The sequence below is a fragment of the Eucyclogobius newberryi genome, unplaced genomic scaffold (genome assembly GCF_026437365.1).
Source record: "Eucyclogobius newberryi isolate DKJ021-1_F unplaced genomic scaffold, fEucNew1.0.hap1 SCAF_17, whole genome shotgun sequence".
In the NCBI taxonomy this organism is placed as follows: Eukaryota; Metazoa; Chordata; class Actinopteri; order Gobiiformes; family Gobiidae; genus Eucyclogobius; species Eucyclogobius newberryi.
In genome coordinates this window covers 29,756,336-29,773,064 of record NW_027315801.1, presented here as the reverse complement: position 1 = coordinate 29,773,064, position 16,729 = coordinate 29,756,336, and the positions used below count along the sequence as shown (strand labels likewise).

The 16,729-nt window shown below is 41.4% G+C and overlaps 1 protein-coding gene across 9 annotated transcripts in view; it reads right to left on the bottom strand.

Moving 5' to 3' along the window:
• nav1a (neuron navigator 1a) overlaps positions 1-16,729 on the bottom strand; it is a 76,481-nt gene that overhangs the window by 53,493 nt on the left and 6,259 nt on the right. For 8 of the 9 annotated variants that reach the window (XM_072449870.1, XM_072449871.1, XM_072449872.1 and 5 more), the window contains exon 4: positions 8,560-9,372. In XM_072449870.1, the coding sequence (XP_072305971.1) occupies positions 8,560-9,372 (813 nt within the window). Of the gene's footprint in view, positions 1-8,559; positions 9,373-9,581; positions 9,713-16,729 lie in introns of those variants that run through there. The other variant, XM_072449878.1, reaches the window with a different exon arrangement.

The following is a 16,729-nucleotide window of genomic DNA, read 5'->3' as shown; positions in this document are numbered from 1 at the left end:
ACCGAGGACAAACTCGCAAACATGTAAATGAGCCTAAACATGGACTTGAACACGCACACACACACGCGCACACATATGCACGCACACAAACACACACACACACACACGCGCACACGCACACGCACACACACACACACACACGCGCACACGCACACGCACACGCACACACACACACACACACACACGCAAACGCACAAACACGTGACTGTTTCACCAGGATGTTGCAACAGGAAGTCAGCATCGTTCAGGAGATCTGGTACAGACAAGTAGAAGGAGGTTCTCAAAATACTTGGAAGCACCTGTGTTTATGGAATAGAAGAAAGTATTTCGCTCCAGTCATTGTATCTGAAAGAAATTTAAACAGTAGTTGATGTAGCAATAGCAAAATAAACTTATTTCACTTGAGCAATGTATTTTTGGAGGACGTACAATGTATTACAAGGAATGCACAATATATTGCAATATCAATATCACGCCGTAATTGATAGCAATGCAAATTAAACATATTGCAGAAACGCCAAGGTCCTCCAGCAGACAGAAATGTACAGGTTTTATTAAGAAAATGTTGAAAAGGGCAGATTTTTGGTCATGATTTTCCTTATTCAATGTAAATTAGCCTTGATTTAGTCTTGTTTGTGCCAGAGTTTAACTAATATGTTAAGGCATGAACATATTTGGTCAAAAAGTACATTCAAATATCACAATATTATCATTATGGCAGTAGCAGCCATAGTACACAACGTAATACTTTCCAACATTAAGCAGCCTTAATGTTTTCCCGGTAAAATAACTACATTGACAAACTAGTTTAGATAAAACAATCTGTGCAACTGAAGGACTCTGGATGAGTGGAACGCTACAAGAACCACATCAAACATCTTCTAAGCACTATTTATCTCAAAGTGAAACTCCAACTCGTCTCTTTCTCGCACACTCTGTCTTTTATCCTCTGATCCTAGATATCCACACTTCAGAACGCGGCACAATGAACGAAGCCCTTCGCACAAATGAACAAAAGATTCCCCTTAAGTCCTTGAGTGCAGGTTTAAAAATCTCCTGAGGGGAGATTATCTGACCTCTGCCAGTGTATCGTCTTTGAAAATACATCACAAAGTACCACCAAAAGATTAGACTTCCTTGTAAATCTATCTTTGTAGTGGGATTGCTGCAGATGGATTAAATGCATGCGGCACAGAGTTTTCAAATAATGCAGCGACAATGATTGATCATGAAAATGTAAAATAGGCTACGGCAATTTCATCGTATTTCCCTGTGCACAGACTTCAACTGCAATCCAAACACAGGCAGAGACACTTGCAGAGGCAGAGAGCGCACGAGCCCAGACAGACCGGACTCTGCGGCGATGTTTGGGTGTATTTTGGTTCAAGACAGTTGTTTCCTGTGCAGTGGAGTTTTATAACGCGCTCAAAGCCAGCTGGAGCTCTGTCGTTGGAGTGTGTTCAGCGATGAAGCGCGGAGCCAGACGCCAGAATGTGTGCGAGAACATTAACAAGGAAAGATTGAGAGCAGGGGACTATTTTCTGAGCTTCCAGTCATTACAAAAGATCATCACATGGAGGGGGGAAAGGCTGTAAAACAAAGACACATAGTGAATGAGTCAACTGTTGCAAAGTTGTTTTGTGTCGTGTTCAAATCTGAAAAGTAAGAAAATGTTGCGCAACTTTGGTGATTTCCATGCAGTTGATTCCAAATTCTAAGAAAAACTGTGTCATTGGATTGGTCAGGATTGGTCAGGAGGGTGCTGCAATATATCATTTGCAAACTATCATGCTGTATAGATTAAGTATTAGATAATGCACCAAGTACCAGTTTGTTCCGCACTATGACCATCACCAGGCCGAGTCACAGGTCAGATCTACGGAGAAATGACACCGCTAGCCGTAACAATGCATGTTTTTCAAGCATTTTTAGCAGTAAAACAACTGCAATTGGATAAATATGAGATATATAAGTTTAATGCCATCTCCATGGAGACAAAAGTTACATAACGCACCTTTCAATCACATTTTATTGCAGCACAAAGGCATATGTGTGTTTACCAAAGCAGTTTTCATGGCAAATCAACAGTTCCATTTTTTTAATGAATTGTTTGTTCGTGTATTGATTTAACCTTTTCCTTTACATAGCGAGGTAATCTCTTAACATGTTTTAATGTACAATAGCGACCTGGTGAGGGGTTAGAGTGAGGGCTTCCAGTTCTTTAGGTATGACTGGCATGTTTGTGTGTTGTTGTTGTGTACAAGCGCTGATGAGACAAAAACACAGGCATACTAATATGATTTGGGAGGACGGATGGCAGGAAGCAGACAGCACTAATGCAGTAGCTCCTGCATTAAGTCCTTAGAGACCAACCACAAAGCGCTCGCACAAGTAGAGAAATAAAGTGCCTCGTCGTGCATGCGTCCTTACTTCAGAACAAACACACACACAAAAAAACGCCGGAGACAAAATCGCTGTAACCGTGAAAAGATGCGCGCTGTCCTCTCCCTAGTACTCCGGGAAATATCCTCCGTGCTGACACTACACTGCTACCTGTCGACTCGCATCACAAACAAACATCAGGAAACTGCCGCGAGTGGGAGGGGAGCGACACAAATAAGAGTCTATTCACACGCGCCGTGCGGCTTCTTTCTGACTGCTGCAGCAGGTTGAGAGAAACTGCAGCAGGTTGTGGTTTGTGGTGACGAATCAGGGCCAAATCACATTAAAAACATAAATGTTCTTACTTAAAATGGCTTAAATGTGAACATGCATGATATTTATTTCATGCGTGGAATGAAAGCAAAGAAGGGGACGACTGACAGAAATAAATATCTTATTTTTGAAAGTTATTATTACTGTGTTGGTGATAATCTGACAATATCCATAAGCAGTTAATCAGAAATGTGCTAAAATGTACCTGTAAATGTCTTGGTTGAAGTTCAGGTATTGCACAAGGTTGTTTTTCTTTTTAGTTTTAGCTCTTTTTGCAGCTTTTTTTACAAGCATTTTACACCAAAAAAATAATGATAATGATTTGAATTTCAAAGTACCACCAGATCTAATTAGGTCTACTGTATATAGGACTATTCCAGGTCAAAATTAGGGCTAAACCAGTAGTTTTAGCTAAGAAATTGCACAAGGAAAAGCAAAGAATGTGGACTAAATGAATCAGAAGAGGTGAAACGTTTGTGAAACTCTGTTACAGACCACAGACTTGATAAAAACAGCAAAGTAATTGAATTGTGTTTGTGCTAAAATGAAAATTATAAATACATTTACAACCACATTTAGTCAATTCTTCAATAACATTAGAAAATAATATGATAAATCATTTTGCCTTGGTATAACGCTCTCCGGGGCTTCGGCGTGGTAACACCTCCTGCTCTCGACGCCGCCGGTAAATCCTTCGCTCAGCAAGTCCTAAGGCCTCTGGACCGCACCTGGCTGTCCACTCATCACAACAGCAGGAGCGTGTCTTTTCAAATGGATAGAGAGATTGCTCGAGAGGAGGATGTGAGTGAATGGATGCGTGCGAGTACAAAGCTCTGGTGCCGTTGTTATTTCCTGCAGCGCTGGTAAGTTCTCTGAAAAGGTTTTGTGGTTGGAGCTCAGAGGACGTTCTGCAGACAGCTGACAAGCAAAGCCAACGTGTAAAGTGAGATTTACCAAGAGCTAAACCGTATATAAGGAAAGAAAGTCACAATTTATTTGCTTAAACTCTCAAAATCTTAAAGTATTTACAGTTTGTGAAAAGTTTAACCCCTCGACCAAAGCTAATCATGCATGTCCGTGTACTGTATAACCTGAAATACCTAAGAATGTTTAAGATTTTTGAAATTTTGTAAACAAAGACATCATATTTTAGCTTGGACATCGTCTCTTTTGATTTATATTCACTTTCTGATCCTCGAAGATGTCTCTAAATCTCTACCCAAACAGATGTCCACTTTAATCTGTATTTCATTTCGGTTTTGCCTTTTCCAGGGAGATCTGTGATGAGTGAAGTGCGGACTAAATCTTCTCATTATCTTTATGTGGCTAATCCGGACGCTTGCTGGCATTTATCTAGATTCTCTCTAAACCGAGGCTGCCCCACGCTGAGACGGGACAGTGCTTCAGGGCAATCTCCCCCACACACACACACACACACAGGACAGGACAGGACCGAGAGGTGTCATCAGCCACTAACATCTGAGCTACTGCTTTAGATTACCTTTAAGAAGCCCAAATAACATCCTGGAAAATGTCCTCAACAACCTCCGCATGCAGCCAAATAATGCCAACTTTAAATGAGATGGATGAGCTGTTGTAACTTAAGTATTTCTCCTAATCCAATTGACATAAAATGCTTAGCGCTTCAAATATTTATGCCAGATTAAGTAAATAACAGATTAAAGTAAAGCATAATCTTAAACCTCTTAAGAACTCTATTTATCAATTAGACAAGATCAAAAGTAACATTGGATTAGTTGTAGTGATGAAGGAAGAGAGAGTTCAAGAGCATAATGTACTTGGCAATATAGACATTTTATATCTCCATTTTAGCAACAAAACAGAATTAAAAGTGGTCTATGAATGTATTAGTTAAGGTCTAAGTATCACACAAATTGCTGTAAATCTATCCACAAAATTGCAGAAATATCAACATTCCATTTTTCTTTTACTCAGCTTTGTTTGCAGCAATGTTTTTATTATAACGTAAATCTACCTGATATTAAAATTGTACATATCTTCAAAACAACACTCACAATATTATCATCAACTTGATATATTGCCCACGTCTAATGTCAAACTACATCAACTAAAATCAATTCAATCAAATAACGCCTCAAGTGGAATACAAACCATGAAAAAAAAGCATAATAAAACACAGTGACTGATTTACAATGCTGTTCATAGTGACGTATATTTATTTGCAGAAAGAATCCCGCTATAGGATATCGAACATCTATAATCTATCTTCCTATGACAGCGCGCACGGAGCAGAAACCAATTAGCGACGTGTCCCTTCGGAAATGGAAACCAGATACGATAAAGGATGCGCCTGCAGCACCGTAGCTATGGGCCAAGTCACAATTAGCCTTTCCTTAATACAGGCAAACAGAGGAGAGCGCACTCGCATATGACACCAAAACACACGGCTTCGGTTGTAACACATGCAGCAGCTGTTGAACTGCACTGACCGTCACTGGGGAGACGAGGTACAATTCAGGTCATCTTTCCTGTCTGTGTCGTTTATATCTCACTTTGACTGAGGCAATTTCCTGTTCCGCCATTTATATTCCGACTCGCCCGCTTCCAACCGTTCGCGTCTATTTTTTGTTCCCACTGGCCTCCTCCCTACCTGGCAGCGCGGCGGGCGTAGGTGTGGCTGGCAACAACACAACAAGGATGGAAAGGAGGTCGCGGCGCGCACACACACACTCGCACACACACACACGCACACACACACACACACACACACACGTACACAGACACACACACACACACGCACACACAGACACACACACACACACACACAGACACACACACGTACACAGACACACACACACACACACGCACACACACACACACAGACACACACACGTACACAGACACACACACACACACACACGCACACGCACACACAGACACACACACACACACACACACGTACACAGACACACACACACATACACAGACACACACACACACACACGTACACAGACACACACACACACACGCACACACAGACACGCACACACACACACACACACACACACACAGACGCACACACACACACACGTACACACACACACGCACACACAGACACACACACACACACACGTACACAGACACACACACACACGTACACAGACACACACACACACACACACGTACACAGACACACACACACACACACATACACAGACACACACACACACGTACACAGACACACACACACACACACACACACACACTGGCTGGGGATGCAAGGGCAAATGTGCAAGTGCGGAGAACAGGCTACTGAATTACATAAGTCCGGTAGACACAGAAATGATAGTTTTAATTCGCTAAATCCTTTTAAAAATGTCATAATGGATCACACACATGCACACAGAGTCGTTTTGGTTGCATTATTGTGCGTTGTACTAGTGTACAGCCTGATCAGATCGATAGAGAAATGCTAGAAGAGTGCGGATGTTCTTATTTGAACTTAAAAGCTAAAAGAAAAAAAAAGACATTGCATTAAAGCATTAAAGCAAAACCCACTTGCCACTTATTCAATCCAAAGAAATTGATCTACTCCAACGTAACATATACCATATAACAATATGGTGGGCAATACAGACAAGAATGAATATTGAATATTTGCTTTTTCTCAATATTTAGATAATAACAGTCTATCAGAAATATGCCTTCAAGTCCAGCCCCAACAGTAGAATGGACCATAAAATGAACCACAAAAGTGCAGAAATATCACTTTTAATCCCCTTGTTCGGGAGATTGCACTTGGCATTCCTCTTTCACTTTTCCGTCTATTTTTGAGGTAATTTTAATAGTTGTAATTACAGACGACGTATTCTAATTCGCACATCTCCAAGACAACGATCACGACTTTATACGTGTTTCAAAATATTTCCCCCGTCTAATACCAATACTATAATCTAATACATATAATACAAATAATCTAACACTGCATTCGTTTCACAAGGACTCAAAAGAACAGCATCCACCACCGACTGAGAGGATGTCCACGCGCGCTGACGTCTCAATACCTGGCTCTACTCCCCTCAGTCGCCCCCGGTGACAAGACGGGGTGGAGGGGGGTGCGTGCTGACCATCTGTCTATGGCCTGAAGATCAATGTGTCCGGGGGGGCGGGCGCCTGGAGCGTGCAAGGCGGGTGAGGGAGCGGTTACGCGCGGCCCAGGCTAAATATATGACCGACTGTGACCGAGGCTTGACTCCGTGAGCTGCGTGTTTATTCCGACCACAAAGCTCACTGCACGTCCCACTAGTGCCATTCACAGCCTTTAATTACAAACGGTGACGCGGTTCAGCAGCTGTGACAAAAGGCATGATGCTTTTACTCATATAATAAGAAGAACTAAGATAACAATAAGATGATCTAGGGCTGTAGGTCCGTAGTCGCTTAAATAATTGGCTGACGGCACCTTAGTTACTACAAATTACAACTAATTATTGAATTTAAATTATAAGACATAATTGGCTGACGGCACCTAAAAGTGACTACAAATTACAACAAATTGTTTTATTTAAATGATAAGGATTCATATTGGACAACTGCAGTAGAATACATGGAGTGTGATAGCTGAAGATTAAAGGGTAAAGTTGAATCAATAAATACACAGTTTCTTTGTACTTTTCTGCATAAATAGTGTTTGCATGACCCTTGCCGTTGCCCTGTGACTGCAGTTTGGGTCAGATATAAGACTTTATAGGTTTGAGAGCTTTTGCCACGCTCCCTTTTCGATCGAGGACACGTCTTTAGTTAGCTGAGAATTTCTTTAGCGACTATAGTTCTAATATTATCAAAAACTTGTTGTACCGTAGTAATTTGATGCGCTTTCTTCTGCACTTTCTACCATATTGTAAGTTATTGTGAGTGTAACGGAAACAAAATATTGCAAAGTTATAAAACATCACTTCAAATTGTATATTGTCAAATATACAGAGCGTATAACAAACCCCCAAACATTAGACTTCAATTGAGTAAATTCTTGACTATATCAACTTATCGTTCAGTAAATAATAGCTGCAACAATATATTTGGGGGCTCAATATATTTATTTATTGTTGTGTACATTATGTGGACTATTGGGGATTTTTTGTTGTGAAGATTTGAGCGGTAGAGGACTTCAGCAGTCGTTATAGATACTAAGTAAATACTAATACTAAGTACTCCTTCCATAAAGGTAATCCCATATTTCCTTATTATTCTATCATGCTGCTGTACTCAACATTATCATCATATGTCACATCTATCTGTACCAATTCTAATCATGATCCTCAAAAAATCGAATCATTTCAAACAAGTTATAGTCTAAAATGACTGTTGGAGAATCACAATGTGTGGAGAATCTGGCTCACTGTGGCAGTAGGTCACATGAGATGAGGGCACCACTCTTCAGCTCTATGTTAATGAATCAACAGCAAAACAATGTCAGCCTCAGGAACTGCCTGCATCAGCGACTAACACACCAGCGGGCCACTGAGGACACGCACCTACTGTACAACAAGACCACCCGATATATGCACACAGATGAATACAGACCACTGAGATAAACAACTAGAAAAAGACATCCACGGTCTATGGTGAAAGGAAAAAAATGCAGTCAAACGTACGGTCCATACAGTGCAGTGAGCTCATTTAAAATGCATTGTTGATGCTGGAGCTCTGGAGCAGAGGCTTAACATCAGGGTGTGGAAAGTGCAGAGGAGCTGCACCAAAACACAGGTCTGAGTTCCCCATATTCACTCTATACTTCTATAATCAGTGTATATACATGATGACTTTTGTGTTTTGGTCCAACATGAGAGGTGTAACACTTACCTAGCATTTGGCTGAAGAGAAGCTGCTCCAGATCTCCCAGAACTGTCACAACTAGCTCTGGGTCCACCTTCAAAAAGCCCTTATCCCCTTCTCCTTCAACCCCCTTTTTGTCTTTCTTATCCTCCACTGACAAAGAAGCACTCCTGGTCCTGTCTCCTGTTTTCTGGCCCTTCCCAGAGCCAAAAGCTCCATTGCAGTTTGGTTTGGTGGGCAGGTCAGAGTCTGTGTCCGCACTGGGACAGGGGTCTGAGGTTTTACTGATTGGTTTGACCTCAGCATAAGGCCCTCGTGGTTTACCAGGTCCAGGGATCCTGCTAGGCTTCCCAATATTAGACATAACAGCAGGAGATACAAACGATTTGGGTTTGCCCTGAAACAGGGACTGTTCTGACTTTGAGAGTGTTCGGGACAGGGGCGGTTTGCCTGTGGACTGTCCTACTTTAGTCTGTGTGTCTTTACTCCCAGGTCCAGCCCGGGTCGAGTCATCGTTCCAGCGAGGAGACTGGTACAAGTGCAATTTCTTCTCAGCATCAGTTAATACACACAAGTTATTAAGAGAGCGCTGCTTCCTTAGTCCCGAGGAGTTGGGGGTTGAAATGGGTATAGATCCAGAGGTGGGTCTGTAGACTTTGAGCTCTGACCCACTGCTCCGGGACGGTCCTTGTGGCAGAGCAGAGGACTTGGTCATGGTTTTGCGGGAGGCCATCGCCTGCAACGAAGAGTCTGTGCTGGGGACAGCAGGAGACCTGAGGTCCAGCTCTCTAGGCTTACCCGTCATGCTAATGTTAGCCACATTAGCCTCCAGCATCCCTCCTGCAGAGAAACCAGCAATAGCATCAGCACTGTCATTAAAACAAGACAAGGTAACAAGAGGGAAAACATGTACGGATAAGAAAAGCACAGGTCTAAATGAAGCTGGTCTGCTCTCCCTGTCCGTCCCCAGAGGCTCGTCTCTGTGACAGGGGCTTCAGCCCTTCACTGAGATGATGAGTGGGTTATAAAGCAGCAGTCACCATACTCACTGGTGGTAATCCATGGATACAGAGACTGGAGCACAGCCTTTAAATCCTCTTGTCTTTGGGCACAGCTCCTGTCCTGTCTACAGTGTCTAAAGGTGTGTTCAGCACAGACGAGTCTCCCTGGAGCTGTGTCCCTCCTGTGTCCCTCCTGTGTCCCTCCTGCCCGACAGGCAGCAGCGACTGAACTGACAGCACAGAGGCAGCAGAGCCAGCTCCTCCTCTCTCTCTCTGCCTCTCTGCTGTTCACTCCACACAGACTCATTCACCCACCCTCTCCGTCTTGTCCTCCTCCTCTCCTCCCACTGGCTGATTCAGCTGCCGGTCTGTCCAACACACCACAGATGTTGTGTTATGCCGCACACCAGCAAGTGTGAACATAAGCTGTGTATGATCAATTGCCTTATACACAAAAATCAACTGTTTACAACATGTATAAACCATGAACATTATTTGACCTTTACAGTAAACCGTATAGGCCATAACAACAACAAAACAGACTGCAAATTAATTAATTAACTGAAATGATATAGATTTTGTCTCTAAGCTACTTAGGAAAATTATAAAGTTGAATTCTAACACACTAATACTTAGAATACTTAGAGGTGTGCAATCGAAATCGAAATGACTACAAAAAGAGCTGACAAATAAAAATAATATTGTAAACTTTGAAATAAGAGTATATGTGATATTTCTGCACGTATGTGATTAATTTAAACAGACATTTCACATTTGTGTGATAATTAAACTTCATGTTTAAATACATGTTTTTTCATATTTCTGGTGGATTGATGTAATATTTTCTGGACATAAAAATTGTTTTTTAGGCATCTATTTTTGTCAGTATCAACCACAAGACAGATACTTCTATCATCAGTTCCAAAAAGGTGTCACAATGGCAAACTCATTTTTAAGGGACTTCAAACATTTACTAGTTTCTCATACAAACAAAACAGGTCAGTCACTAATTTACTTCAATTAGAAACCACTGAAGCCTCTCCACAGCCCTCTTTCATCTGTTACTCCTCCCTTTCTTCCCCTCCTTATAACACACACACACACACACACACACCATCCCCCTCCATTTAATACACACACGCACAGGCCATTAGGCTCGCAGTGTGTACATTCATCACACTCTCATCTATGCCACAGCACGGCCATTCCGACTCCTCAATGATCCCTGTCTATATTCCCTCTTCCTCTGTGTCTATGGGGGGCAAGTTGTGCTGCCCCTGAGTTTGAGTGTCACATCGATGAGACAGGCCCAGAGATGTCAAAGCTTCCATCTCGGGTTCTTGGTTGTCTCTGGTGCACTAGTGTCGTTAAACTAATAAAAGCACTGGACAATCTTAAACCCTTTGTTACTATGGCTGTGTTTGTCTAAAAATAACTGCTTTTAAACCTGGGATATGGGTGGAGACCTGATGAGTGAGCGCTGAGTCACTCTTTTTCCCATTAGAAGTAATCATAATGACATGGTGAAGTCCATTAGGATTGAGAAACAAATAAAATCAATAAAGCTGTTGAAATAATAATAATGATAAATTACATTAAGTGCTAAAGTTAAAACTAGAGATGTGTTGAAATATTAATACTTGTAGTTGTTGTTGCCAAATACAAAAGTTATGTGAGTTTTTTTTTTTTTTTTTTTACAAAGGTTTAGTTTATAACCATATGACATTCAGCATCTACAGTGGCCGGTTAATACTAGTTTTTTGGGATCGGACCCAACACCAGATTGGTTTTGATGCATATTTAGTCAAATTTAGTGTGTAAGAGACGTGTCTTTGCAGTCAGGCACAAGTCAAGAACAAACCACGGCCTATGCTCCCAGATATCTGCCTCTGTTTCATAAGAACTCATAAATAATCATAGTTTCACCAGTTAACCTCACAAATGCCAAATCAGTTACTTGCACACATCACTGTTGTCAGGACAGCAGCTCTAAAGGCTAATTGGCATAGATTTCCATGGCAGGGAGGACATCTCAAAAAGACCACAAAAAAACAAACAGATTTATAACGCGTCAGCACAGAAACAACAAATAGATTTCCCATAGTGCTCTAACACTCTAAAATAGCACACGCACTTAATGTTTTAGTGTTTTGGTAAAGCACATGAAGTATTTGGAGGTGGCTTTAATAAAGTCCCTGTGTTGAGTTGGTTTGCCACTCTGGGTCGCTGGCTGTGTGGTGACAGTTATATGGGTCCCGGGGCAGGTTGGAGGCGAGCGCAGGGGTTAAAAGTAGTAATTTAAGGCTAATAGGTGCTGTACTTAAGCCCTTATAACCCCCTGATGAGAGATCGGAGTTTGTTAAATCATCTTGTCCAGGCACAAGGCGGGTCTATGTGTCCCAAAGCTTAAATTCACCAGTAATCCAATGTTCCTGAAACAGAGGCAAAGTGTGTCTTGGCGGCGCACAACCGCTTGTTTGTGGGAGCACTCGTCTCCCTGGCTCCACAGTCTAATCACCTTAATATACGGCAAATGTAAACATAGATTTTCGCACTTGTAAAGGCGTCTCACAAACACGCACACCAAACCGCTTGTGCACAGTCAGACTCGACGCGAGCGGCCTGGACGAACATCTGAGAGGCGGGCTCGGATTCAGCGCCAACGCTTGTCATTACCCTGAACATAGCAAACTCACACATTCGGCTCGTACGTCAAACCATTTGTGGGCTGGAAATCTGGGAAACAAGATGCAGAGACTTTGCATGAGTATATTTGCCCTAGCATTACTAAACAGTTAGGAACAGATTATCCATTATATTCCCGAGAAGTCATGTGGCGCGGGCAGCAGGACACAACCTCATGCACAAACACATGGGCCGCCTGTGTGGTACATTATATGCGTGTTTGCAGAGAGACATAAGGTCGTTTTTGGTAAAAGGAAAAGTACTGTCGCGAGTAGGGATGTCATGATATCACAGTTTTGTGTTACCATTATTATGAGAAGGAATGTCACAATTCATAGTGAAACCATGGCTAAGCAACAGTGAAATCCTTCACTTTCATTCACATTGTCTAATAGATCACCATTTCTTTAGTTTGAGTTTTATCAAATCCAAACTGACTGAATGATCAAGTAAATGTGACATAAGCAGACAGATAAACACTTTGCACGTAGCCTTAATCCTTTGGACCATATATTGGCTTGAAATAGCGTGATTACTCTTATATATACCTGAATATTCTCTCCATTACTGTGATTACCGAATAATCTTGATCTGCAAGCAATATTAAACCAGGTTGTTTTGGGGTTTTAAGTTTCAAGATAAAAGTAATACTTTGATTGACCCATTTACTGCTGTTATACACTCAGTGTTGGGTCTATTGATTATTGTCGCAGAGACGTCCAGAAATCGAATAGTAAAATAATTCAAGTATAATAGAGTCTGAAAATGTTTACCTTTAACAATGGGATCTTTAAGGACGAGACAAACCCATGAGAAGTTTGAACTGCAGCGGTGGAAAAGACACAGCTGCTCTAAGACCAGAACTACTCGACCTCAACAGCTTCCTGCCCGTAGCAGTTTGGCTCTGATTGGAGTTGATGTTACTTTACTATATTTAATGTTGCACTGAATTGCGGTGAATGAGTGAAACCCATTTTTTTATTAAACATAAAAATGACAAACAAACTATTCTAAATGTAATATAGCAGTAAAAGTAGAGGTACTGCAGCAGAAGTACTTAGTAGGACCCAATACCATGTTTATCTTTACACTTGTGACGATTTATTCATAACAATCCTAATTTGAACAATAGTTATTAGTACAGATTGTGAGAATCTGATCTAATATAAAACACAAAACATGTACAATCGGAAAAATCCTCCAGCAAAGGCCCTGACCAAGCCCCGAACAAAGATCTAGACATGGGTCCCCGAGCACTGCACTGTGCCCACCTGAGGACATGCCCCGGTGGCATTGAAGGACGGGTCAAATGCAGAGGACACATTTTCCTATGGGGACAATAAAGTGTTCCTTAAGCTAATTTTATTTAGAAGTAAATTCCAGAACAATTGTTAATCATGAAAAACAATGGTGTAATAGAAAACTTTAAAACAAAGCATATTGTTATTGCTTGGACAAGATAAGTTTGTGTTTGAAGAATATCCAAGAGTATTTGACCCAGAAAGTAATAAGGAAGGGGAGGAAAATGGCAAGGAAGGATCTTTTAATGTGCGCGGATGGAGGGGAGGAAGCCTGTAAGACAGAGAGGGGAAATCCTGCCCCTGAACTCCTCATTCACTTATGTCTATGACCAGTTGAACTCAGAGGCTCCACAGGACACAGAATAATACTACAGACTGTGACACAACACTGTACGGCTGTGTGGATGTTTACTCAAAAAACAGTGAGCTGGCGGACGGCTACACATAGCACTTAGCGCCTCACCAAAGCGTACAATAAAAGTGTTACTGTGGGAGTGTTTGCCCAGTGACGCGTCTGTGGTGGCCCCTGTCAGATGGGGTGACGCAGGCCCTGACTCACCAGCTGAAGCATTTGGGAAATTCAAGCTCTTATAAGGGCGATTCATGACAATAGTGCGAGTGTGTATCTGTCAGACGAGCGTAAATCTCACAAAAACACCATTCAATGTCACGTATTCACTGAGAGTCAGACACGGTCGAGAGGCTGAGAAAAAACGACAAGTAATGGCAAAGAAAATGATGGTCGCATTTGGATTTTGGTTAATTTGTAAAAGCTCTAGATAAAAGCTCCCTTCAGTGTTGCCATTCGGAGCAGCCATCCCAGAGGTATCCCACAATGCCCCGCTGCAGAGCTGGTTGCTTGGTTACTGCGTGGCGCCTACAGCTATGGACGTCCTTAAATAGTCCGACTACACTGGATTCAAAGTGTGTTTCAGCCGTTCCATTTCAAAATGTTTAATATGTTCATTTTAGTTGTTATAATGATTATTTCTCTTATTTATCTTCACTATGATCATTTTCGACGCTTTAAAAGTCCAGAGCTTGTGAATAAAAAAGAAAAGATTGTGTGAGAAAGCGCATCTGATTAATTCATTCTATATTTTTTCATATCATTAATTCACTATTGGATCTACATAAGGTTTGCCTTGAGCTGAACTCCAAAATTAAATCGACTTTAATGTTATTTGTTTGCTTTTTTGAGATATTTATGTGTTTTAGTGTGAGATTGTGAGTCATATTTTGTGTTTATCTTACGACCACAGAAATGCAGACATATACTAACGGTTGTAGCTTAATTCTCCATGGGTTATTACTTTGACACATAGATGTCTTTGTGAGTGTGTTTCACTGTGTGCGTTGGTGTGTGTGGTCCACAGAGAGGTTACACACATGACTGCCCCCATAACTCACATCCTCGGGTCTGGACTCACCCTCAGAGGTCAAACACTGAATCTTAAAAGTGCGCACTCATTCTACCATTCCTCAGTGCACTCCCCCTCCTCTGGTCCTCCCTTTTGTTCAGCGACTAAAGCTATTACTCATATTACTTTGACTCCGACATTGTAAGGAAATGTCGCTGAGGCCAAAAAAGTACAGAGGTCAAGCTTTGTCTGAGCTCCGTGTCGGACCAGAGCAAGATGTCTCACTCTATCACTAATGAAAAACAACGTTGTGGGTGTGAAATAACGTGTGCAATTATGGAACAATAATGTGCTGGGGTAGTATTTCTGGGGTCACAACAAGCCAGTTTATTAGGGCTGTAGTCGACAAGACATTCTTAATAGACTTAAGACATTCCCTGTGCATCGATTAATCGACTAAAAAGAGCCCAGGTGCGGCATTAACTGAGTGAAAACTATAATGTGACTCTTTGATCTGACCATGTGTCTCACCCACACTGCCAACCATAACCACAGGCTCACACACTATACAGAACATGTCTAAACTATACAAGTAAAACATAAAAAAGAGCTTTAGCACATATACATTCTTATAATCCCAATTAGTCCACCAAGAAAAATGTTAGTTCACTAAGATAGCACTGATTACTTAACTAATCGACTAAATGTTCAGCTCTACTCCTTCTGTTGGTCCCGATCCAGGTAAACGGACAAGACAAGAAGGCTAATTACGTAGACATAAAAAAAATGCTACATAAATAAGGGCTTTCCCAAAAACACATTTTTACCTTTTACTCAATCTCTAATGAGTTTAGCAGTTGGGCGTTCAGAGTTGTTGCCCAGTTGTCAATATCATGAGAACGAGCTGATATCATGAGTATGGAACGTGGCAGATAAAGGGTCCAGCTGGTGTTCATGGACCTGGCCCTTTGCCTTAAGTGCCCTCATGGTCAATACACATTTAAAGATTATGGTTCTCGCTGCAGGACGACAGCAGAGATGTAAAATGCAGTTTTAACTCAACCAGACAATCAAAGAAGATCTCTACCGCTCAGCTCCCTCGCTCTCACTGTATCCGTCTCATTTACACAATCAAAGTTGTATTTAGAGTGAATTATGCATGTTCTAAAAATCCCCAATTTTACCGACACAAACACTGCTCTTTACTTAATTCGTCAGCAGAATTGTTTATTCTATTATGTCGTTTTTTTTAGAAATATCCAAAATCTAAAATAATGATCCACCGGTGTCATAGATCCAATATGACTTATTTAAACGCTGTGGATGGCTTTGTTGTAAAGCAAATCATATACTTCACTAAAGACCTTTCATTTGGATTGAATTATGAAAATACAAGTGGCAATAATTAACATGATCAAAGAAGACTAAGTACAGTCTGGAAAAACTGCACCTCTAATAAATTCCTCACTATAATAAACATAGACATAGTTTGTTCTCAGTTTGTTCTTCTTTCATGTTCAAACCCTAAATAGTGATTACTAATTCACTCGTGCAGATGAGATCGGAGATAATCCAGTGCACGCTTATGTCTGATCCACACTAAACCACTCATCGCTGCCCAAACCCGCTCTGCAGTCTGTGCACAGTACGTTTCTGATTAGATTGGCTCAAGAGGATTATACAAGAGTCCATACAGCAAAGGTTACCAAAATGATATCAATCAAACTACGTAGAAAAGCCATGGTAATTACAACATGCATTTGGTTATCTTCAAATTGGAGTAGTTTCTGGGCTTGAATCTGGATAAACTTATTAAAGATTTAAATAAAATACGCTCCATTGCTCCGAT